At 38.4% G+C, this 25,808-nt stretch overlaps 1 protein-coding gene across 1 annotated transcript in view; it reads right to left on the bottom strand.

The window, feature by feature from the left end:
* Positions 1-782: 782 nt before the first annotated feature.
* The window catches only part of LOC134359594 (mucin-2-like), a 40,880-nt gene continuing 15,854 nt past the window's right edge, over positions 783-25,808 (bottom strand). Inside the window, exons 22-35 of the mRNA XM_063073091.1 lie at positions 24,417-24,470; positions 23,543-23,607; positions 22,263-22,434; positions 21,919-22,151; positions 15,785-15,989; positions 13,543-13,759; positions 10,783-10,955; positions 9,546-9,615; positions 9,294-9,403; positions 9,168-9,199; positions 3,532-3,639; positions 2,878-2,929; positions 1,789-1,894; positions 783-1,135 (exon numbers count right to left, since the gene is read on the bottom strand). Of these exons, the coding sequence (XP_062929161.1) occupies positions 967-1,135; positions 1,789-1,894; positions 2,878-2,929; positions 3,532-3,639; positions 9,168-9,199; positions 9,294-9,403; positions 9,546-9,615; positions 10,783-10,955; positions 13,543-13,759; positions 15,785-15,989; positions 21,919-22,151; positions 22,263-22,434; positions 23,543-23,607; positions 24,417-24,470 (1,766 nt within the window). The 3' untranslated portion in view covers positions 783-966. The remainder of the gene's footprint in view (positions 1,136-1,788; positions 1,895-2,877; positions 2,930-3,531; positions 3,640-9,167; positions 9,200-9,293; positions 9,404-9,545; positions 9,616-10,782; positions 10,956-13,542; positions 13,760-15,784; positions 15,990-21,918; positions 22,152-22,262; positions 22,435-23,542; positions 23,608-24,416; positions 24,471-25,808) is intronic.

Here is a 25,808-nt window from a genome sequence, read left to right as displayed (position 1 = left end):
CATTGAATTTTAGTTACAAGTCCTCAGTGCATGCATTACTGTAAAATATTATGGTAATTCTTGTATTACCATCTTATCAGTATGAATTTGTAAATCTTGAAATCTTTGATTTGTAAATCTTGTACATCTTGTTTTTAAGGTAACTTGTTTTTGTTTTTTTTCTTCTAATATATGTATATCTGTGTACTTGTAATGTCACTGTGACACTGTAATTTCTTTTGGGATCAATAAAGTATCTATCTATCTATCTCAGAAAAAGCAGTATTTATGAAACATGGCCTGAAATGTGGCTAGCATCACCTCTGCCAGTCAGATGATATGCAATAGCCACCCCTATTAAGTGAACTTAACCTGTCTATATTGCATGCAGAATTAGCTGTTATCTGGAAAAGCCATGAATTTGATGTTCAAATCTGCGAAGGAGTACAATACCTACTACTGAAAACAAATAGCAGGTGCATTTGAAGGAACTGATGTGTATATTGAGCAAGTTTTAGATTCAAGAAACTTCCTGAGTTTCTCAGAGGAGTTCTTCCCTGCCAGTGAATGAACATTTTTCAATTTGCTGTATAAGGGTATGAAGGGAAACTGAAGTACAGCATTTGAAGATCTTGAGTAAACCTTGTGACATGTTACATTTAATGGGTTGCTCCATTTGAATGCAGTAGTCTGGATTTATTGCACTGTCATTAGGATGTAAAGTAGGTAAGTTTAAATTGGAAGCAAATTGCATTCTGTTTTTGATGTAGTTTTGAAAAAGAAACTTTCAAGACAAATAGCAGTGAATCACATGCAGAAAGTATTTTATTTCAGTTTTCCATTGAATAAAACAAAAGTATGATGTGAAGAAACTTGTGGTTAGGAATAGATGTTAGCAAACATTTTTCAATCATCACCAAGTATTATTTGCCTAAAAAGCATCAAAAGTTAGAAAGTAAAAATGAGAAAAGAGCTTAAAATTTCATTTCAATTTGTACTGTCTTCACAGATAGAGCATCTGCATGTCTTTGCGGAAATGTAGGAGTATGGTTTAGTCGATCCATCATTGCAATCCAATGTTACTTCTTTTTCTTCAATTGTTTGTTCTCGACAGCACTCACACTTATGCTTCATGTTATTTAGTGTATAATCAAACCTAAAATATAAGAAGATCACAATGGAATAATTCAATTAGTATGATATATTTTCTTACACTATTATACCTATTTTGATTACATGTAGAATTGTAACAATGGCAGAAAGCTGACATGGGATTACAGACGTAACAACAATGTTATTTTAACTAATTAATGATTATTTAAACAAAACAATTGCAAATACTCAAAGAAAAAGATTGCAAAGAATTTCATCTGTATAAAGTTAGCATCCTATCCATTAATAAAATTTTATGTATTCTCATCATTATTAAGTAGCGATTACTTGGCTCACATTTCATACAAGAATTTTCGCAGATGTTCTGGCACTGCCCAAGAGATATCACCACTTGTTTTCCAGCTTGCCAGTCACTGGCATAGGTGATATAAAAGGCAAAATTAGTGGCCTTCCATATCTTCTTTGCCATTGTCTGTCCATTTTCCTGGATCATCCTTTTTCCTACCTCAGTCAGGAATGAGTTGATTGGTTTGTTAGGAAAGTGGGAAGATGCAATAATGTTAAAAGAGGAACACACACCTTCTAGTGAGCACCATTCCAGAGTTTACTATGTGGTCGTACTATCTCAACAGTTCTTGCTCTTTGTTAGAGACATCATTGTGTTTAAACCATCACAAGATTATTACAATTACTTACATGGAATATGAATTGCAGTTTCCTTCACATGAATTCAATTCAACTGTTGCTGTACAATTATTCTTGTTGATTGTAAGCGTTTTGGGTTGAACTTTACATGGGTGCACTGTTGAAAAACATGGAAATTAGGAGAACAGAGATTTTCACTATCATTCAATGTTATGAAATGACAGAAAAGTCGGATGTGAGACAGGGTGTCCTTTTTTTAAAAGAACAAATATGATTGTTATTGTAAACAACAGGAATTCTGCAGATGCTGGAAATTCAAGCAACACACATCAAAGTTGCTGGTGAACGCAGCAGGCCAGGCAGCATCTATAGGAAGAGGTGCAGTCGACGTTTCAGGCCGAGACCCTTCGTCTGACGAAGGGTCTCGGCCTGAAACGTCGACTGCACCTCTTCCTATAGATGCCGCCTGGCCTGCTGCGTTCACCAGCAACTTTGATGTGTGTTGATTGTTATTGTCATCAGATTCAGCAGATGTTAACAAATGTGCACAGAGGATAGTTAAATAATGAAAGATCTGTTCATTTTAAACTGATATGCAATACAATTTTGTATATTCTTAGATTACAAACCTTGGTTAAGGAATCAGTAGGAGTATGGAAATGTCATTCTGTACTCGTACAGGACTTACAACCAGCAATGTGTATATCATGAGCGTGTTGGAATTTATTTGATTGTTCCACAGTGAAATGGAATGGGGGCCAAATGCATCAGTCCTATGTAAGATTAATGTCAAAAATTCAACATTCAAATTCTCTTTAAATCAGTATGAAGAACTGTACTGAGTACTCTGCAAAGTATTTATTCCTTTCTTAAGAACACTACAGATCAAGGAACTGAGTGTTCCAGCGTATTGCTTTCCAGAGCAGACACCATTACCCTCAGGTGGATCACAGGATGTTAAAAATATCAATCATTATCTCGGCTCCTCTAAGTAAATGCTACATTACAGATTGGGTCACATAGGATGTGCATATATGAGAAAGGACACATTCAGATCAGGAAAAGATGGAAGTTACAAATTCTCCAGAGAGATTATATAGTTTGAAAATAAACTCCAGCACTCAAAATATAACTACTTACATTTTGGAAAACAATCATAGCAGCAGTGACGGCGATCCCATTTTTTCTCAGACTAAGTACAAGAAATATTGAATTGTTATTGTGGTATACATTATATTTAAATATCAATTGTAATATGTTATTTCATTAGGATATGTTTTAATATGTGAATTACATAGAAAATCCAAACAAGCAATAATTATAAATAAATTGCCACTGAATTGAAGTTTCCACCAGAATAAGTAAGAACTTTTTTTTTGATCACTGGGTGGTGGGGGAGGGGTTGATGAGGAAGGAATGTACTTGAAGGAGAGTAGGTAAACAAATATATTAAATGAGGTTCCTAGGATCAGAGGTCCTTCTTTAAATCATGTAGAAGCAGGACTTTTTTGAAAGTCCAGTTCTGTAGGAATGAACTCATAGAATGCACATCCGAAGCATTGGAGGAAGATTGAAGAGAAGCCCTAAATTATAAGTTGCATTGTGTAGTGGAAAAGAATATGGCGCTTCTTCTAATAGTTAATGTCCCAGCACCCAAAACTCAATGTTCTGAATTATTTTAAGAAACTGATCATCCGTTGGTGAATTAAGTTGACATAAAAAAAGCAAATCAGTATTTAGTGTGAATGTATATTGCGATGCAGGGAATCTGTTACAATTAAAATTTGTACATACCTCATCGCATTTGGGATAAGAGCATGATATTTTCATTTTTATTATTGTGCCATTTGAACATCTGTAGTATTCACATGTATTATTGGATTCAGACCATTCTTCTCCATCCTGGTAACAAAAAGCACAAGTATCAGCACAAAAGTACTTGTCAAGTCAAATGGATAGAAGCTCTTCCCAAAGAATATCAGAGTGTATTTTGGCTGTAAATATATGTTACATGTGGCAATATTATTTGCCAAGGAAGCCAACTTCAGCTAATTTATTAAGTCAGATCAATAAATTAATTTTGCCCTGAGAAGGAAAGACAAAATTAGTCTTCTGTTCCTGATTGATATTTGTAGATTTTAGGTGAAATTTGACGTTTTATAATGTTTCAAATGCTAACCTTAGTCTTTTTCAGGAGACCTCACAGGTCATTGATTGGAATACTGTGCAGATGCAACAGGAGCATTCCTGCACAGGTCTGACAAAGAGCTTGAAAAATTAGCAAGTTTTTCTATGGGAGTCATTGATTGGAGTACTGCGCAGATGCACAGGAGCATCCCCACGCAGGTCCAACAAAGGTTTTTGGCAGTCGCTATAAAACAGAGGTATTGCCTCATTGTGGGAGCAGTTCTTGGAGTAGTCTGAGGCAGTTTAGTAAGGCTTTGGGTCAATAAGGCCTCGCTGAGAACAGATGGAGGCAGAGTAAGCAGGTGAGTTCATGCCTTATTTCTTATTTAAATCTTGAGAGAATAGGGGTATGTCTACTGAGCCAGTGCTCTAGGTGTCAGATGTGGGATTTCCAGGAGACTCCCAGCCTCCCTGATGGCCACACCTGCATCAGGTACATCAAGATACAGCTCCTTAAAGACTGTGTTAGGGAACTGGAGCTGCAGATTGATGACCTTCAGCTTGTTAGGGAAAGTAAGGCAGTGATGGATAGGAAGTACAGGGAGGTAGTCACCCCAAACCTACAGGAGACCAATAAATGGGTGATTGTTAGGGGAGGGAAGGGGGAATATCAGATAGTGGAGAGCACCCCTGTGGCCATCCCTCTCAAAAATAAATACTCCATTTTGAGTACCGTTGAGGGGAAGGGAATGAGCTACCTGAGGGAAGTAACAGCGACCGTGCCTCTGGCACTGACTCTGGCCCGGTGGCCCAGAAGGGGATGGAACTGAACAGGATGGCATCAGTAATAGGGGACTCTATAGTCAGGGGAACAGATAGACAATTCTGCGGAAGCGAAAAGGAAACATGTATAGTAGTTAGCCACCCAGGTGCCAGGGTCCAAGATGTTTCTGGACGCATCCACAATATCCTTAAAAAGAAGGGTGAGCAGCCAGAATTTGTGCTACATATTGGTACCAAAGACATAAGAAGAAAAAGGGAGGAGGCCTTGAAAAAGGAATATAGGAAGTTAAGAAGGAAGTTGAGAAGCTGGACCTCGAGGGTAGTAATTTTGGGATTGCTGTCTGTGCCGCATGACAGTGAAGATAGGAGAAGAATGAGGTGGCAGATAAATGTGTGGCTGAAGAATTGGAGCAGGGATCAGGGATTCAGATTTTTGGATAATTGGGACCTCTTCTGGGACAGGTGAGACCTGTACAAAAGGGATGGGTTGCACTGGAATCTGAGGGGACCAATATTCTTGTGGGCAGATTTACTAGATTTGCTATTGGGTGTAGTTTAAACTATGGGGGATGGGAACCAGGATGATAGAGTTGAAAATGAGCCAGCAGGTTTACTAGTAGATGATGGATGTAACATGAATATAAGGAAGGACAAGCCAATGATTAAGCTCAATGCAGACAGAGCAAAGAGTTAAATTGTATCACAGAGGCAAAATTCAAAAGGGCAAAGAATGCAGGCCTGAAGGTGCTGTACTTGAATGCGTGTAGCTTTCAGAATAAGGTGGTCATATTCGTTGTGCAATTAGAGATTGGTTGGTTTGACATTGTGGGCATCACTGGGTTGTAGCTAAAAGGCCACAGTTGTAAGCTTAATAACAAAGTGTATACTTCGTATTGAAAGGTCAAGCAGGAAGGCATAGACCGTGGTGTGGCTCTGTTGGTAAGAGGTGGAATTACATCTTTAGAAAGAGGTGACATCGGGCTAGAGAATGCTGAATCTTTGTGAGTGGAATTAAGAAATTGCAAGGGTAAAAAATCATTATGGGAATCATATATAGGCCTCCAAATAGTAGCCAGGATATGGGGTTAAGTTTGCAAAGGGAGTTGGAAAAGGCGTGTAATATGGGTAACGATACAATTGTATTGGGACTTCAGTATGCAAGAGGATTGGGAAAATCTAGGCTGGTGTTGGATTGCAAGAGAGGGAATTTGTTGAGTGTCTATGAGATGGCTTTTTAGAGCAGCTTGTGCTTGAGCCCACTCGGGGAAAGGCTATCTTGTGTAATGTAATCACCCAGATGGGATGTAATGGGTGTTGTGTAATAACCCAGATCTTATTAAAGAGTTCAGCATAAAGGAACCTTTAGGAGGCAATAATCATAATATGATTGAATTCATACTGCAATTTGAGAGGGTGAAGCATAACTCACATGTATCTGTATCGCAATGGAATAAAGGGAATTACAGAGGCATGAGCGAGGAGCTTGCCCAGGTGGATTGGAGGAGCATACTGGCGGGGATGACAGCAGAGCAGAGGTGGCTGAAGTTTCTGGAAATAGTTTACAAGGCACATGATAGATATATCCCCCAGAAGAGAAGTTCTCAAATGGCAGGGGTAGCCAACCATAGCTGACGGGAAGTGAAGGACTGCATAAAAGCCAAGGAAAGGGCATATGAGGTAGCAAAAGTGAGTGGGAAGTGGGATGATTGGAAAGCTTCTAAAATCCAACAAGGAGCAACTAAAAAAGCTGTAAGAGGGGAAAAGATGACATCTGAAGGCAGCCTAGCCAATAATATAAAGCAGGATACCAAAGGTTTTTTCAGTTTAAATATAAAGACTAAAAGCGAGGAGCAAGTTGATATTCGACCACTGGAAAATGATGCTGGTGAGGTTACAATGGGGGACAAAGAAATGGCAGATGAGTTTAATGGGAACTTTGCATCTGTCTTCATTGTAGAAGACACTAGCAGTGTGCTAGAGGTCCGTGAGTGTCAGGGAGCAGGAGTGAGTGCAGTTGCTATTACAAAGGAAAATGTGCTAGGCAAACTCAAAAGTCTTAAGGTGGATAAGTCACCTGGACCAGATGGAGTCCTGAGGGAGGTTGCTGAAGAGATAACGGATGCATTGGTCATGATTTTTCAAGAATCACTTGATTCTGGCATGGTCCTGGAGGACTGGAAGATTGCAAATGTTACTCCACTCTTTAAGAAGGGAGGAAGAGGAAGGCAAAAGAAAGGAAATTATAGGCTAGTTAGCCTAACCTCAGTGGCTGGGAAAGCATTAGAGTCTATTATTAAGGATAAGATTTTGAGGTACTTGGAGACTAATGATAAAATAAGTCCAAGTCAGCATGGTTTCTTTAAAAGGAAATCTTGCCTGACAAATCTGTTAGAACTCTTCAGGGAAGTAACAAGCAGGGTGGACAAGGCAGTGGATATCACTTACTTGGACTTTCAGAAGGTGTTTGATACACACATGAGGCTGCTTAACGAGGTAAAATTCTTTGGCATTACAGGAAAGATACTGGCATGTACAGAGGAATGGCTGACAGGCAGGAGGCAATGAGTGGGAATAAAAGGGGCCTTTTCTGGTTGGCTGCTGATGACTGGTGATGTTCCTCAAGTGTCAGTATTGGGACTGCAGTTTTTGAAATTCTTTGTCAATGATTTAGATAGTGGAATTGATGGCTCTGTGGCAAAGTTTGTGGATGATACGAAGATAGGTGGAGGGGTAGGTATATAGTGTTGGGAAATGTATGATAATACATTACGGTAAAAAGAACAACAGTGTGGATTATTATCTAAATGGGGAGAAGGGTCAAGCATCAGAGGTGCAGAGGGACTTAGGAATCCTTTTGCCAGACTCCCAGAAGGTTATTTTACAGGTTGTCTTTTGTAAAGAACACAAATGCAATGTTGTCATTTATTTCAAGGCGAATAGAATATAAAAGCAAGGAGATAATGCTGAGTCTTTATAAGACACTAGTCAGGCCGCACTTGGAGTATTATTAACAGTTTTGCCTCCTATATCTCTGGGAAGATGTGTTGGCATTGGAGCGAATCCAGAGGAGGTTCACGAGGATGATTCCGTGAATGAAGGAGTTAACATATGGGGAGCATTTGGCAGCTTTGGGCCTGTACTCACTGAAATTTAATAGAATGTGTGGGGATCTCAGTGAAACCTCCTGAATGTTGAAAGAATTAGATAGGGTGGATGTGGAGAGAATGTTACCTTTGGTGGGGGTATCCAGAACTAGAGGGCACAGCCTCAAAATTGAGGAGTGACCCTTTAGAAAAGAGGTAAGGAGGAATTTTATTTTTACCCAGAGAGTAATAAGTCCGTGGAATGCCCTACCACAGACTGCAGTGGAGGCCAAGTCTGTGTGTATATTTAAGGCGGAAGTTGATCGTTTCCTAATCAGTCAGGGCATCAAAGGATATGGTGAGAAAGCAGGTGTATGAGATTGAGTGGGATCCGGGATCAGCCTTGATGGAATGGTGAGGCAGACTCGATGGGCTGAATGGCCTAATTCTGCTCCTCTGTCTTGTAGTCTTAGGGTCTGATGGTCTAATTGCCCAAGAATACAGAAACATTATTGACATCACTAAGCTGTGGAAGATTTAACAGGTATGGACAAACTGAAGAATGGGGGTGGAGCATCAAACTGGAAAATTAATACTGTTAATGGGGTGAAATTTACTATGAGGAAAAATTAGTTTGTCTGTTGTCTCAAGGATTTTTTACCTCTGTGATTAGCAAACATCTCATACCCTTTGGCAAACTAATGTCGCAGTGCAAGAGCTACAGAGGAGGTCAAAGAGAACTTTTACTGTGGCCCTGGAAAAATCTGGTCTGCATCCCATTGTCAACAAACTGATGCTCTGGTAGCCTTAGTGCCAGGGCTATGAAATAAACAATCCTTTGATAATTTGATTGGTAGGGGAGCTGAAAATACTGACTGTGTCCTCTTTTTGACAAATGTTTGTGGCACTCTCTTGCCTTTTGACAAAAAGAGAAGTACAAAAGCTTATGAAAATTCCCTGATCCAGGTACTAGCACTTATTAAATATATGATCATGTGCATGAGAAACAAAAATGCCTGCATTATCAGCACCAAGCTGCAAATCAGGGCATGATTTTCAGAGATAATTTGAAAAATAGTCAGAGTATTCAGTACTTTCGAAAAGCCAGTGGGAGCACAAGGAAGCAAATAGAAATCTTTATGCTATAGAATTCAAAGTTATGTTGCACAATTATAGTACTGCACTATTACTAAATAACATCATTAAACCAGAGTACATTTTTGAGGGTCTAAAAATATACCATAGCTTCAAAACAATAAATCCAGAAAATTAAAGATATACAGTAGACATGTAATGTGTTTCAACCATCTGAATCAAAATACACCATTCCCTTGTGAAATTCTGCTCATGATACTAACAAGATATTGTTACTATGTGGAATGATTTTACTTAAGATAAGGGTTTCAGTAAAATATAAAAGGTTTTTCATATACTCACATTTCTTATATTCCCTGAGGAGTCTTTGCACGCTAGAGAGTAAAAAAATATGCAATTTATTAAATATATGTTACCTTTCCCAGTTTATGTACATTATAAGTCTCTCTATGTGGAAAGTTAACTCACTTCCAGTACATGAGGAAACACAGCGGCGCCAGTCTTCAGACAGCATCGTTCCCTCCGGACAGAAGCAACCTTCAACAGGCTTATTAAACTCCTTTCCAGTTACCATCTTGCTAAAAATAAATATGGATATCTGTTGCATTATTCAATGTTATAGGGAAGAATGCATTAAAACAAACATAAATATTACAAACATGTCAAACAAGTACTATGAAGTGGATCCGGGTAATGGGTAATATATTACAAAATACTTACTTGTCTCGGCAATAATTGTGATTAAAGTTGGCACAGGCTTTATAGACAAAACCAGGTGGACAGATGTAGTCTTAAAGGAAAGGAATAATGTTAGGCACAGAATCATTCAAATTATCCACTTATCATTCAAGCTAGCCTCGGTGGTTTCATAAAAACTCCGTGGGTAATAAATTTACTGTTTGCACAGAATATTAGTTGCAACTGAAAATACTTTGTGGGGGAAAATGGGCTTTGTTTTCATTTCTGGACATCCAGTGCCATTAAAATTAGCAGGCATATAAAAGGACAATTGGTGACCAATGACTGGATTCGCATTTATCACTGGTGATCAAAAGCATACTTTCCTCCATTCACTAGATTCAAAGTTGATTCCAACTTTTCTCATGATTTAATGACAAGAAAAACTGTCATTAAAATTCATTTTGTGATTTTCAGCTTATAATTGCTATTTAATGTTGCTTGTGACAGATACCATGTATAGGAATTAATTCCTGAAAATGACAACATATACTTCTTCATTAACACCAGTATTTTTTTTCCCAAAGATTTAATGTAACTATTCACAGATAACAATAATTTTATTCCTATTTGCACAACTTCATTCAGATTTTTTTCTTCCTTACTAGAGGAAATTGATTCCATATTTGTGTAGCAGAGGAAAGGTGAAAGATGGAAGTGATGGCAATAAGTAATGAAGTAGGAATTGTGTAAATTAATTCCTGCATTTTCTGGTGACTCAAGGACCTGCTAGTTTGTTCCTAAAATCTCCTCACCGTTTTATTTTTAATTGGTAAGGTCAGCAAGAAAATACCATGAGCATAAGGATTTCCGCCATCTGTTTTTGGACAGGGCTGTAAGATCTTACAAGATCTTACTGGTAGTGTGAACCAAATTTATGGATTTATTGAGCTGAATTCATAAGTTTGCCAAATTTAGATCTCAACAGGGAAAGCACAGGTTTTGTGGCTAAATTGGGTACAATCTTAGAAGAGGATGAGCAAAAGGAAAATAGGATCATTGTCTACTAATTAAATCAAGTTCTCTCATTTTTAAATCACAATAAATCATTACCACCACATATTTCTGGCTACTGAAATAATTCTGATCTTAACTAAAGAACAAAATTATTTAAATCCACTAGTTTTGTATTTAATCTAAAATTATTTTTACTTTTATAATTTAGTCTATAACCATAGTTTATTCCTTAATCATAACTCTATAGCTTCACATTACTCACTGCATAATCCATTTGTAGATTGTCTCCAGTCAACACATGATCCAACTGCATTACATCTCATGGCAGCTGCCTCCAGGCTGGAGCAATCTGTTTTATTCTTTTTGCAGTTATCATACCGACATGCGTCGACATAAGAAGAAAGACTATCATGACTTCGGCAAGTTGAGAATGACCTGCTAAATTCAGATATAAGACAGGTTGTGCAAAAAGATATGCGCAGAAAACCAAAGTCATTTTATTTCCAATAAATCTTCAAAATTCAGCAGTGAAATAAAATACGGTGCAAGGGACTGGTATTAAAGGCATACTTTTTCTGCTGGTTTTCAAACATTGGACTATAAAAGAATTAATAAATAGGAACTCTGAACACATCTATGATGCAAAATCACAAGCAACATTTCATGAGTTTCTGTCATAGCTTACTTGCTGACATTCTTGACTCAAAGTGAAATGGTGACGGTGAAATGATCGGACAAAGTCAGCATGGATTTGTGAAAGGAAAATCATGTCTGACGAATCTCATAGAATTTTTTGAGGATGTAACTAGTAGAGTGGATAGGGGAGAACCAGTGGATGTGGTATATTTGGATTTTCAAAAGGCTTTTGACAAGGTCCCACATAGGAGATTAGTGTGCAAACTTAAAGCACACGGTATTGGGGGTAAGGTATTGGTGTGGGTGGAGAATTGGTTAGCAGACAGGAAGCAAAGAGTGGGAATAAACGGGACCTTTTCAGAATGGCAGGCGGTGACTAGTGGGGTACCGCAAGGCTCAGTGCTGGGACCCCAGTTGTTTACAATATATATTAATGACTTGGATGAGGGAATTAAATGCAGCATCTCCAAGTTTGCGGATGACACGAAGCTGGGTGGCAGTGTTAGCAGTGAGGAGGATGCTAAGAGGATGCAGGGTGACTTGGATAGGTTGGGTGAGTGGGCAAACTCATGGCAGATGCAATTTAATGTGGATAAATGTGAAGTTATCCACTTTGGTGGCAAAAATAGGAAAACAGATTATTATCTGAATGGTGGCCGATTAGGAAAAGGGGAGGTGCAACGAGACCTGGGTGTCATTATACACCAGTCATTGAAAGTGGGCATGCAGGTACAGCAGGCGGTGAAAAAGGCGAACGGTATGCTGGCATTTATAGCGAGAGGATTCGAGTACAGGAGCAGGGAGGTACTACTGCAGTTGTACAAGGCCTTGGTGAGACCACACCTGGAGTATTGTGTGCAGTTTTGGTCCCCTAATCTGAGGAAAGACATCTTTGCCATAGAGGGAGTACAAAGAAGGTTCACCAGATTGATTCCTGGGATGGCAAGTCTTTCATATGAAGAAAGACTGGATGAACTGGGCTTGTACTCGTTGGAATTTAGAAGATTGAGGGGGGATCTGATTGAAACGTATAAGATCCTAAAGGGATTGGACAGGCTAGATGCAGGAAGATTGTTCCCGATGTTGGGGAGGTCTAGAACGAGGGGTCACAGTTTGAGGATAGAGGGGAAGCCTTTTAGGACCGAGGTTAGGAAAAACTTCTTCACACAGAGAGTGGTGAATCTGTGGAATTCTCTGCCACAGCAAACTGTTGAGGCCAGTTCATTAGCTATGTTTAAAAGGAAGTTAGATATGGCCCTTGTGGCTACAGGGGTCAGGGGGTATGGAGGGAAGGCTGGGTTCTGAGTTGGATGATCAGCCATGATCATAATAAATGGCGGTGCAGGCTCGAAGGGCCGAATGGCCTACTCCTGCACCTATTTTCTATGTTTCTATGTTTCTAAAGCCAAAAGGGAAATGCTCAATTTAAACCCCAGAGACTTGAGCACAAAAATGAAGGTTTAAGTTATAGTTTATTACTGTGGAATACTGGGCTGTTGAAGATGGTACTTTTTGAATGAAATGGTAAAGTTATGCTTTATTTGATCTTTCAAATAGAAAAAAAAGCATGGAATGATAATACTTTCAAAGAAAGCAGTGAAATTATCCCTTATCCTCATATTTTCCTTCAGCCAGAATGATAAAGGAAGATGTTTTCTGGATATCATTATTAGTGAGAACTTAGTGTATATTGACAAATGGAATTTTTAAACTAACTTACAATTTCTTATTGACACTGCATCTTACATATGTCTCAAGGGATTTCTGAATTTTAATAACTAGATTATATTTGTAATTTTCTAAACACATTGGCCTAAAGATCATTTGTCAATGGTCTTGTATGAACATCAACTTCATTTGCTGATGGTAGACCAGACTGAGATGATATTAGTTCAAGGTTTTGATTAAGCTTTTTCTTTCAAGTATATTCTGACTGGTGCTCGATTTAGGATTAATTAGTGTCACAACATTTACTTAAATTTTATTGTTGTGGTTTGTATCAGTAAAATTTAAATAAATGATTCACAGATTAACTATGTACTTCTAGATATCAGATTAAAATCTTCAAATTCTCTTTTTTAAGGAATACTCCGCAGTTCTAGATACCTTTCTTATAGAATACCATGCCAATGAAAACATTTTGCAGTTGGCAAATTCTGTCTACACTTCAGAGCTGCAATGAAAATTGTTAAATGAGTTACGCAGCTAATCAGAAACCAAGGCAAGTAGAAAGAATTAACATATAACCATCACAATTGAATTTAATAAAGAGTTGGGTTCAATTAAAAATAATGTGATATATTTTTTAAAAAAGTGAAAGCACTTACGTATAATTACGTTAACTAAAGCTATGCTTGTTTTTAAGAAGTGAAAGAATGTTACATACTCTTCCGTAATGACATCACACACTTCTGCCCCATATTCACATGGTGGAGGAGGAGCAGTTGTTGGAATACAAGGCTTATTTGTAGGTACATCTGTACAGTGTTGTCCATTTCTAGAACTGACTTTCCATTCATATGCTGTTTCAGAACAACAGTAATTGGGCTCCACCTTTCCATTCCGCCTCATACATTCATCAGATTTATATTTAGAAACAGTACCTATGAAATGGAAATAGTTTGTTTTAATCAGCAAATTCTATGACTTAATAACAAAACAGTTAAGGAACAAACTTGTTGGCAAATTTGGGCAAGTCTTTAGTGAACTTTTGTCATTTTCAAACCATGAAAAAGTTTGGAAACTGCATGTAAATCTAGAAGTGAAAGTTCCACTCTTCCTGACAAGTTCATGATAGAAATATATCAGTTTGTACTAACCTGCTGCACTTTGTCTCTACCACATCTGCTCTCAGGATAAGGCTTTTCACTCCAGAACTAATGTGATGTCCTCCTTCATCAAAGAATGGGGCTTTCCTTCTTCCACTATCAACACTGCCTCACCTGCATTCTTCCATTTCACACATGTCAGCCCTCACCTCATCCATCCACCACCCCAACAGGGACAGAATTTCTCTTCTCCTCACCTACCACCCCACCAACCTCCGAATCCAGCACATAATTCTCGTAATTCCTGCCATCCCCAAAGGACGCACCAAGCACATCTTTCCCCCAACTTTTTGCTTTCTGCAGGAATCGCTCCCTTTGTGACTGCCTTGTCCATTTGCCCCTCCCCACTGATCTCCTTCCTGATACTTATCCTTTTAGGTATCACACCTGCCCCTACTTCTTCTCCCTCACTACCATTCAGGGCCACAAAAAGTCCTTCCTGGTGAGGCAACGCTACTCATGTGAGCTTTTTTTGGGTCAAACACTGTATCTGGTGCTTCTGGAGTGGCCTCATATATATCGTTGAGATCCAGCATAGGTCGGGAGACTGCTTCACTGAGCACCTACGCTCTGACTACCAGAAAAAGTTGTATCTCTCAGATTGGCCACCCATTCCAGTTTTACTTCCCATTCCCATTCCGACGTGTCAGTCCACAGCTTCTTCTACTATCGTGATGAGAGCATATTCAGGTTGGAGGAGCAACTTCTCATATTTCTGGGTTGCCTCCAACCTGACAGCATGAACCTTGATTTCTTGAACTTCCGGTAATTGCCGCCCCTTCATCATTCCCCATTCTCCTTCCCCTCTCTCACCTTATCTCCTAACCTGCCCACCATCTGTCTCTGTTGCTCCTCCCCCTTCCCTTTCTTCCATGGTCCTCTGTCCTCTCCAGCCAGATTCCCCCTTCTCCAGCCAGATTCCCCCTTCTCCAGCCCTTTATCTCTTTCATCAATTGATTTCCCAGCTCTTTACTTCACCCCCTCTTCCTCTCCCGGTTTCACCTATCATCTACTACCTTGTACTTCTTCCTCCCCTCTGCTCCACTTTCTTACTCTAAATTCTCATCTCTTTTTTTCAGTCCTGATGCATCGACTGTTTACTCTTTTCAATAGATGCTGCCTGGCCTGCTGAGCTTCTCCAGCATTTTGTCTGTATTACCTAGCTCCCTGAACTTACTTTGCAGAACCTTGTCACCATTCCTACCTATGTCTTTGGTACCTACATAGTTGTTCACCCTTCCACTTAAGAATTCTGAGGACTTGGCCCTGGCATCCTTAGCAGACCCAAAGTTCATGATTTGTTCAGAAATCTGACAGCAGAGGGAAAGAAGCTGTTCCAATGATGTTGAATGTAGATCTTCAGGCTACTATACTTCCTCGCAGTGGTAGTAATGAGAATAGGGCCTGTCCTGAATGGTGCGGTAAGTAATGATGGAAACTGATTTCCTGAGGCATCGCTTTTTTGAGGGTGTTGGTCCTCACTAAGCAAAGTATTAGCACATATTTTAAATCTGTATCTTCTTTCACAATGTCTATAGAGGATGAAGTATACGAAATAAATTAAAATCTATAAATCTATATTGAAGGTAAATTTTTTTAAATAATGTAGAATCATAATAATTGCTATTGTCATCTATGTATCATAAATATAACACCTTAAGTAGATCAACAAATCTGGCTCATAAAGTTTTATGACACTAAATGAACTTATGGCTGTTGTATAACTTCTCTACTAACTAACTAAAAGGGTACTACAATTGTTTAAGTTCATATTGTTATTAGCAACATTATATTACATACCGCATTGCCCTCGTAGTTTGTAGAGGAAAAGTTCCTCTGATACTTTAATCGAGGTATAGTTTTTCTTGACTATAATAGTGGTTCGAATATCTGGAATATCAATGTTTACTCTGCTTCCCTGTTTTGAAATGCTAAATCCTTTGGCATTATGTGGTAAGCGCAAGGCTTCTCCATTGAGCATTTCCTGCAAAAAGTAAATGGAGCTCTGCAAAAGAAAATTATTACAAGATTATGTCAAAAAACAATAATTAAAACTTTATGGCTAGTGATCTATAGCATTTCTGAAGAGAATATGATAGTCTCAATTGTAAAGGGGGTCAGATTTGATTGAAGGCAATTTTATAAACAGTTTAAGGCTCCCTTGCAACAGTAAAAATAAAGGCCCTGTGAATTTAATGTCTGGTTTTGATTTTCTAGTTGCAAGCAGACACCTCATCCAGCAGGGACTCAAAAGAAGTGGACTGAAAAAAGGATTGGGTGGCTGTTAACCATCTGTAAGTCATCTTGACTCAGACCTTTACACATGTTTGATCAACTTTTAAGCGTATATCGAGGCAAGGTCAGGTGCCAGCAGATCCGACTGAACTCCATAACTAGCTGAGCATGCTGAAAAGGGGGTCCAGTTATTCAATCTACTATCAAGGCAGGCTGCTGTATGATAGCCTCATTTATTTAAATAGCGACTCTTACCTGAGGAAAAAGATAAATGCAGTACAGTGTTAGAGCTATTTTATATTACTTTAATGTATTTAATTATTTGTTAATATTTTAAGGTTTTAATGAAATTTACATTTCCATCTTTTTTGAGAAGCTGCTTGGAGTGTCTCTGTCTCACATAATACCATTCACATACAGAGGATCAGTTTGTTTGCTCTGCATTTGCTAGCTGTTGAGCTTTGGGCTTTTAGAGCAAAGCTATTGTAATAATTCATCCAGAACAGTGAAATTGTCTGTTAGCTTTCCCTTCCTTACAACTGCTCCCTCTTACAAAACTCAACACACACTAAAGGAATATGAATTAATGTTATGAAGATCAGCTCTTCACATGTTGCTTAAAGGATGTAAGAGTATGCAAGATACAAGAGGCCATTCAGTTTAACCTCAGCTATGAGTACATTTTAGTACCAGTAGGCAGTGAAAATAACAAAGGCATTTGAGGTGCTTGAATTAAGATATGCCAGTGCTGATGAAGTAAAAGCAAATTGCTTTTGACTACCTGAGTCTTTCTTGATGATGCAGTGGAGAAAATTGATGAAAGGGATGGACTAGATATAATCTTTATTAACTTTTGGAAGACATTCATAAAGTTGCACACAAAAGGCTTTTCAGCCAAATTAAGAAATGTGAAATTTGAGTCATAAGCAACTTGGATAGATCAACAGGCTTAAGAGCAAATAGCATAGTAATCATGGTGATAATTAGTTGTCTTTGGATTAATAAGTAATACATTGCTTTCATTAATCTTTATTGATGATTTAGAAATGGTTGCACAGGTTAAGATTTCCAAATTTGAGGATGACAATTCTTGGTGATATGGTAAACAATGAGGAGGATAACAATAGATTGCCAAAAGACATTGTTAGGCTGGCAAAATAAGTGGACAAATGCCAGGTGAAATTTCATTAATAGAAGTATGATATGATGTAGAGGGCAGAAAGAATAAGGTGAGACAATTGAGATAATTTGTACAATATCTGGTCTGCAGGAATGCAGTCTTAGGTGTTCATGTGCATAAAAGCTTGAAATTGATAATAGTGCATTTAGGATCTTGGAATTCATAAATAATAGCAAGTACAGAAGAAGAGAAGTTGTGTGCAGGACATAGTTTAGGCCTGAATTAGAGTTTACTGTTCAATTCTGATCATGCCACCTCTTGAAGAACATGCACTGAGATATTTAGAATGTTTCTAGTAATCTAGGAAATCAGATTTAATATTACAATAAGGAACTTAAGGTTGTTTTCCTCAGATCCTGTTTCTTTTTCTGTTAGATACAGCTTAGCAGATCCATGACCATTAATAGATAAATTGTGTAGGCATTGTAGTCTGACTAATGAAAACTTTGGGGGGATATGACAGGCTGCATGATAGCCCTGCATCCAGAGCATAATTGGATTGTCAAACTCTTAAGTAATAAGATAGTTCAGTTAGGTTGATATAAAAGTTCATGAATTATTTTGACAACATAATTACAGAGAAATTGTTCCAATCAGCAGATTAACATTTTTGGCAATGGAGAATCTGAGGAGGGACAGTTTCACTCATTCTGTTTTACTGGTGATGAAAGTAACAAAAAGTGACTCAGTTTATCCTTTGATGGGCAGTTGAAAAAGATAATTACATTTGCGTGCTTGAAGTGGGCGTGGTGGAGGAGGGAAGATCTGGTTGAAGAACACAGAAGACAAGAATGGACCCAGACAATGATTAGGAAATACTGGATGGCTGAAAAGACTGAAAAGTATGGGGACAGAAGTTCAGGGAAATTATTTGATGTTTGATGTTTAGACAAGATTAAGGGTACTAGAAAAGATTGCACAGAAGAGATTGAAAGATTATATAGAACATAGAACACAGAAAACCTTCAGCATAATACAGGCTCTTTGGACAACAATGCTGTGCTGAACATGTACTTACTTTAGAAATTGCCTAGGGTTACCCATAGCCCTCTATTTTTCTGAGCACTACGTACCTATCCAAGAGTCTCTTAAAAGACCCTATTGTATCCACCTCCACCACCATTGCCAGTAGCCCATTCCACATACTCACCACTCTCTGCGTAAGAAACTTACCCCTGACATCTCCTCTCTGCCTACTTCCAAGCACCTTAAAGCTGTGCCCTCTCATGTGAGCCATTTCAGCCCTGGGAAAAAGCCTCTGACTATCCACACGATCAATGCCTCTCATCATCTTATACACCTCTATCAGGTCACCTCTCATCCTCTGTCGCTCCAAGGAGAAAAGACCAAGTTCACTCAACCTCCCCAATCCAGGCAACATCTTTGTAAATCTTCTCTGCCCCCTTTCTATAGTTTCCACATCCTTGCTGTAGTGATGTGACCAGAACTGAGCACAGTACTCCAAGTGGGGTCTGACCAGGGTCCTATATAGCTGTAAGATTACCTCTCAGCTCTTGAACTCAATCCCACGGTTGATGAAGGCCAATGCACCATGTGCCTTCTTATCCACAGGGTCAACATGTGCAGCAGCTTTGAGTATCCTATGGACTCGGACCTCAAGATCACTCTAGTCCTCCACACTGCCAAGAGTCCTAATATTAATACTATATTCTGCCATCATATTTGACCTACCAAAATGAACCACCTCACACTTATCTGGGTTGAACTCCATCAGCCACTTCTCAGCCCAGTCTTGCATCCTATCGATGTCCCGCTGTTACCTGTGACAGCTCTCCACACTATCCACAACACCCCCAACCTTTGTGTTATCAGCAAATTTACTAATCCATCCCTCCACTTCCTCATCCAGGTCATTTATAAAAAATCACAAAGAGTAAAGGTCCCAGAACAGATCCCTGAGGCACATCACTGGTCTCTGTCCTCCATGCAGAATATGACCCATCTACAGCCTTCTGTTGGCAAGCCAGTTCTGGATCCACAAAATAAGGTCCCCTTATTTTCTCAATAAGCCTTGCATGGGGTACCTTATCAAATGCCTTGCTGAAATTCATATACACTACATCTACTGCTGTACCTTCATCAATGTGTTTAGTCACATCCTCAAAAAATTCAATCAGGCTCGTAAGGCACGATCTGCCTTTGACAAAGCCATGCTGACTATTCCAAATCATATTATACCTCTCCAAATTCTCTTAAATTCTGCCCCTAAGAATCTTCTCCAACTTACCAACCATTGAAGTAAGACTCACTGGTCTATAATTTCCTGGGCTATCTCTACTCCCTTTCTTGAATGAGGGAACAGAATCTGTAATGCTCCAATCCTCTGGAACTTCTCCCGTCCCCATTGATGATGCAAGGATCATTGCCAGAGGCTCAGCAATCTCCTCCCTCGTCTCTCACAGTAGCCTGGGGTACATGTCGTCCAACTTGATCCTTTCCAAAAGCTCCAGCACATCCTCTTTCTTAATATCTATATGTTCAAGCTTTTCAATCCTTTGTAAGTCATCCCTACAATCACGAAGGTCCTTTTCCGTAGTGAATACTGAAGCAAGTTATTCATTAAGTACCTCCGCCACCTCCTCTGGTTCCATACACACTTTTCCACTGTCAGACTTGATTGGTCCTATTCTCTCGCATCTTACCCTCTTGCTCTTCATATACTTGTAGAATGCCTTGGGGTTTTGATTAATCCTGCTTGACAAGGCCTTCTCATGGCCCCTTCTGGCTCTCCTAATTTCATTCTTAAGCTTCTTCCTGCTAGCCTTGTAATTTTCTAGATCTATATCATTACCTAGCTTTTTGAACCTTTTGTAAGCTTTTCTTTTTTTCTTGACTTGATTTTCTACATCCTTTGTACACCATGGTTCCTGTACCCCACTATCCTTTCCTTGTTTCATTGGAATGTACCTATGCAGAACGCCATGCAAATATCCCTGAACTTTTGCCACATTTCTGCCGTAGATTTTCCTGAGAACATGTGCTCCCAATTTACACTTCCTGCCTGATAGCTTCCTATTTTCCCTTACACCAATTAAGTGTTTTCCTGACTTGACTGCTCCTGTCCTTTCTCCAATGCTATGGTAAAGGAGATAGAATTGTGATCACTATCTTGAAAATGCTCTCCCACTGAGAGACCTGACACCTGACAAGGTTCATTTCCCAGTACCAGATCAAGTACAGCCGCTCCTCTTGTAGGCTTACCTACATATTGTATCAGAAAACCTTCATGAACACACCTAACAAACTCCACCCCATCTAAACCCCTTACTCTAGGGAGATGCCAAACGGTATTTGGGAAATTAAAATCTCCTACCACGACAACCCTGTTACTATTACACCTTTCCAGAATCTGTCTCCCTATCAGCTCCTCAATGTCCCTGTTACTATTGAGTGGTCTGTGAAAAACATCTATTAGAGTTATTGACCCCGTCCTGTTTCTAACTTCCATGCACAGAGACTCAGTAGACAATCTCTCTCTGACTTCCTCCTTTTCTGCAGCTGTAACACTATCTCTGATCAGCAGTACCATGCCCCCACCGCTTTTGCCTCCCTCCCTGTCCGTTCTGAAATATCTAAAGCCTGGCACTCCAAGTCGCCATTTCTGCCCCTGAGCCATCCAAGTCTCTGTAATGGCCATAAAATCATAGCTCCAAGTACTGATCCATTCTCTAAGCTCATCCGCTTTGTTCATGATACTCCTTGCATTAAAATAGACACATCTCAAACCATTCCTTCTCTATCACCTGCCTATCCTCCCTCTAACACTGCCTACAAGGTTTCTCTATTTGTGAGCCAACTGCCCCTTCCTCTGTCTCTTCAGTTGGGTTCCCACCACCTAGCAATTCTAATTTAAACTCTCTCCAATATCTTTAGCAAACCTCCCTGTCAAGATATTGATCCCCCTCGGATTCAAGTGCAACATATCCTTATTGTACTAAGTTAACAAATTTCACGTCACATGCCGGTGATAATAAACCTGATTCTGATTCTGAGGTCACACCTGCCCCATAAAAGGTCCCAATGATTCAGAAATCTGAATCCCTGTCCCCTGCTCCAATCCCACAGCCATGCTTTTATCCTCCACCTCACTCTATTCCTATACCCACTGTTGCGTGGCACAGGCAGTAATCCCGAGATCACTACCCTTTGTTCCTGCTTCTCAGCTTCTTTTCTAACTCCCTGTAGTCTGTTTTCAGGACCTCCTTTCTTTTCCTACCTATGTTGATAGGGGATGAAGTAGATAAAATATCAATATTAAAGTATTGCATGCCATACAGCTTATGAAAACTTTGTTCTGAGCTTTTGTGATAGAATTTCTTGGCATTTATATTTTCAGAAGTATTAAATAGGTGAGGACAAATCATGTGGAAGTATAGTAATTGTATAATATATTTTGTTATTGTTCAGCACAATATGAACAGTTGTACAAAGAAGATTATCAACAAAAAAATATTTTTGATGATCTAATGTACCTGTACGAGGGGATATCAATACTTACTTCAACTTCTCGTTTAGTATTTACATGTAAGGTGTTTCCATTATACTTAATAATTAATGTTTTTCCACAAGAATAAGGCTTTGACGTCCTGCAGTAGTAATTATCAATGATCACAGAAAATCCATATTTTCCATCCACTTCTTCCACAAGAACATATGAACAATTTTCAAAGAATTTGTAGGCTACTCCCTCAAATGTTTGATAATGTTCCTGTCCCCATGTATGACAAATATCTAAAATTTAAAACAAATATTGATTTTTGGATTCATTTATAAATGTAATTATGGTCCCTATTTGCAATTTAATGAGAAAATATGAATTTGAATGGTTAAAGAGATGCTCACATTCACAATCCCAATTTACACAGCAGCCATCTTCAGTATGGATTTTAACTGGCTGTAACCCATTGCTACATTTTGGCTTCTGTGGGCGTTGACAGGCAATGTGTTCGATTGTGTACGTATCTTCTTTGATACAAGTAAAGATTGAACAGTTCACCCTCCATGTTTCATTACACTAGAAAGTAATACAGAATAAAACAATTCATCAGTAAAGATTTAAACAGTTTTGAACAAGTATTCATTTTACTAGCAATAAAGAAAAAATATGTTTTTGGTTAGCTTAGGTTAGATTGCTCTAACTATACAATTAAAAAAAAGCTTTCCATGAGGGTCATTTTTATGTCATTCTTGGGAAGCCAGCATTACATTTGCTATATTAATAGTAAGATTTTACTGTGAGATTATTAGTGAGATTATCAGTGAGCAGACTTTCTGACTCATAAGTAATACTTATTATCATCCTATTGTTATCGATATCCTCTAGCAGATGACTGGCACATAAAATTAAAGGGACACTTGTTTTAATTGTTGAGTTCATAGAATGCCACATCATATGCAATATAATTTTATGATCAAAACTAACAAGATGTTATCAAGAACAAATATGGATGGACTGTGGTGAACGTTTGGGGTTTCTTTAGGGCTACAGAGGAGAATCCTGTACAAAAATATGTCAAGTTTTATTAATTAGTGGCTGAATTTGTATCAGCCATGTTTTGGCATGATCATTTCAAGATAATCACAGCTAATAATTTTTGGTATCGTTTTTTATTTTAACATACTCATTGATTGCTTATGATGATAGACTATTGTGCAAATAACATTGCAGAAATAAGATTATTTGCATATGTAGGTGCTACACATATATTGGTTCATAAAATCTTTGCTTACTGCAGCCAAACCAAAAAAAACAAGACTTTGAAGAGTTGCTTTAAAGTATGTGCGTACAGTGGTTTTGGCAGCAATAGGCTGAAATGAGTGCAGGTAAGTGAGATAAATAAGAGAGTAAGCTTGAAGTGAAAGTTTTGAATAATAGGGAATAAATGTGGTCAGAATCTCAGTTCATTATTAAGTAGTATGCTGAAGGTATAAACAGTCTTGAGACGGTGGGTAAGAATAGATCAGAAGCAGGCATCATATTACTATAAACACAAGAGATTCTGCAGATGCTATATAACAATGTTTTTCTTCATATTGTGAAACATATTTTAATCACTTAAAAATATTTGTGGCGTAAGATTACTGAAATTTTAAACTTACAAAATTGGGTGGAATATTTTTACCTTTCTTTCTGGATATGCATCACAGAAACATTCTGGTTCTGTAGGGGTGGGGAGAGTCGTAATAACTGTTGATAAAGGAGCTGGAGATTAGATTCAATGGGAATAACAAGACACCAATACTTTTCTTCCATATTTTGTAAGCTTTTTTAAGTTTGCAATCATAATTTATTACGATTGTTTTCAGCAAACTGTGCAAACATAATGTGTGTAATTACAGCGTGTTTGTTAATCAAGAATGCAAATATGTTGGAAAAATGAAGTCATTTTGCTGTTGTTAAAAATGTTTGCTCTTTGTCACAAGACATTCCAATGTGTACTGAAAGAAATTTAACCTACCTGTTGTAGAACTGATAGGCTGACTCGGTTATTGGAGTTTTTGACGTTGGTGTTGTTTTCGGTGAAGGAGTGAAATACATTTACACTTACTGAATGCAGTTGAATTGCATGACTGCATGTCGGGTTTGGTATGAGTTAGTTTTTGTAAGAGAAACTGGGCTTAATACTTTTGATCTCACATGTGTGCTCTGAATTTATCCAGGAAAATACAGGATTTCTATGATCTCAATCTCTCTCTCTCAGATGCACATTTAGTTAGCATGTGATCCAGGAGATGATGATCTTTATCAGAATATTTGTGTCATAAACTTCAGTGATACTTCTAGTCAGGAACAGTGGCTATAAAAAGTATTCACCCCCCGCCTCCCCGGAAGTTTTCATGTTCTATTGCTTTACAACATTAAATCACAGTGGATTTAATTTGACATCTTTTGACACTAATCAACAGAAAAAGACTCGTTCATGTCAAAGTGAAAACAGATCTCTACAAAGTGATCTAAATTAATTACTAATATTTACTGAAAGGATTTTTACTTACCTGTTGTGGAACCGGTGGTGGACTTGGTTGTACCAGTCATTGATGGTGTTGTTCCTGGAGAAAAAGCACACGTGTTACGACTGATACAGGAACCTTAAATTGCAAGAACAGAGGTTCAGTTTGGAATGAGTCAGCAAATATTAATCGGACAAGCTTGAATTTATCAAATCTTGGTTATGCATCCTTAACCAGGTTACGTCCAGGGACTACTCGATTTCTGTTTCATTAATGAGTTGAAATACAGCACTTAATGGAGATGTGATGCATGAGAATATGAACATTTTCAGAACATTTTATGCAAACCTGAATTAATATGTTATATGGACAGATATGAAGGAGAGAATCTGATGTTGGGACCGATGCTGCTTCATTGACTGAGTTGGATTAGAAGGAAATAAAGCAATCTACCTTAAATCTCATTATCGTCTATTAACCAGGAATCATCTGGTAATGTAATGTATTCAACATTCTACCTATTAATAGATATCCTCGAGATGTCTGTAGGACAGAGAGAAGAGTTTTATGAAAAGTGAATGGCACTGAAAATCCCTGTCCACTGACTGTGTCAGTGGGTAGTGGGAACTCCAAGGCACCTCTTGAATTCATAAGCTATTCCCAAATTTTCACAGTGGGAAGTTGTAACATTTTGAACAAACTATAAACAACAGTTGCTGAAGTTAGAGTTAATCATCAAACCCCTAGCAGAGACATAGTGAAGGTGGAATGCTTTTGAAAGATGTGACAAATCTAGTGTGGTTTTTGCTGTAGATGTTCTTGAATATTACACTCAAACACAGCAGCTAAGTTTTGCTTGTTGCAGCTTGTTAGGGATCATTCTGGGGCTATGACATTATGGATCAACTAATATGAGAATCAGTTTTCAGGAAATAAAAACTGTACACGATTTAGCTTCCAACTGATAGTTTGTTCCATGGGTGTCAGGTATTCTAATTATGGCCCTATTGAAACTACATAGGAAAAAAACTATAGATGAATACTCCTCCTATTAGTACTTCATTAAAGATGTATCTGTGCCACTTAATGTAGAGGCCAGGACAGATCTGTTTTGCCACTCAACCTTCTGTATATTCATGGTACCATCCTTCAACACTGTAACAAAAGAGATATATTTTGAGGTGTCTGCAGTTAGTACACGGGGGGTTACTTGAGTGCCTATGAGATGGATTTTTAGAGCAGCTTGTGGCTGAGCCCACTAGAGGATCAGCTATTCTAGATTGGGTAATGAACCAGGATTGATTAGAGACCTTAAGGTAAAGTACCCTTAGGGCAAATGATCATAATATGATTGCATTCACCTTGAAATTTGAGGAGAACCTAAAGTCAGATCTATCAGTATTACAGAGGAGTAAGGGGAATTATAGGGCCATGAGA

Source organism: Mobula hypostoma, chromosome 20, assembly GCF_963921235.1.
Source record: "Mobula hypostoma chromosome 20, sMobHyp1.1, whole genome shotgun sequence".
Classification (NCBI taxonomy): Eukaryota; Metazoa; Chordata; class Chondrichthyes; order Myliobatiformes; family Myliobatidae; genus Mobula; species Mobula hypostoma.
Note: the sequence above shows the minus strand (reverse complement) of the source record. Positions and strands in the feature narration are given on the sequence as shown.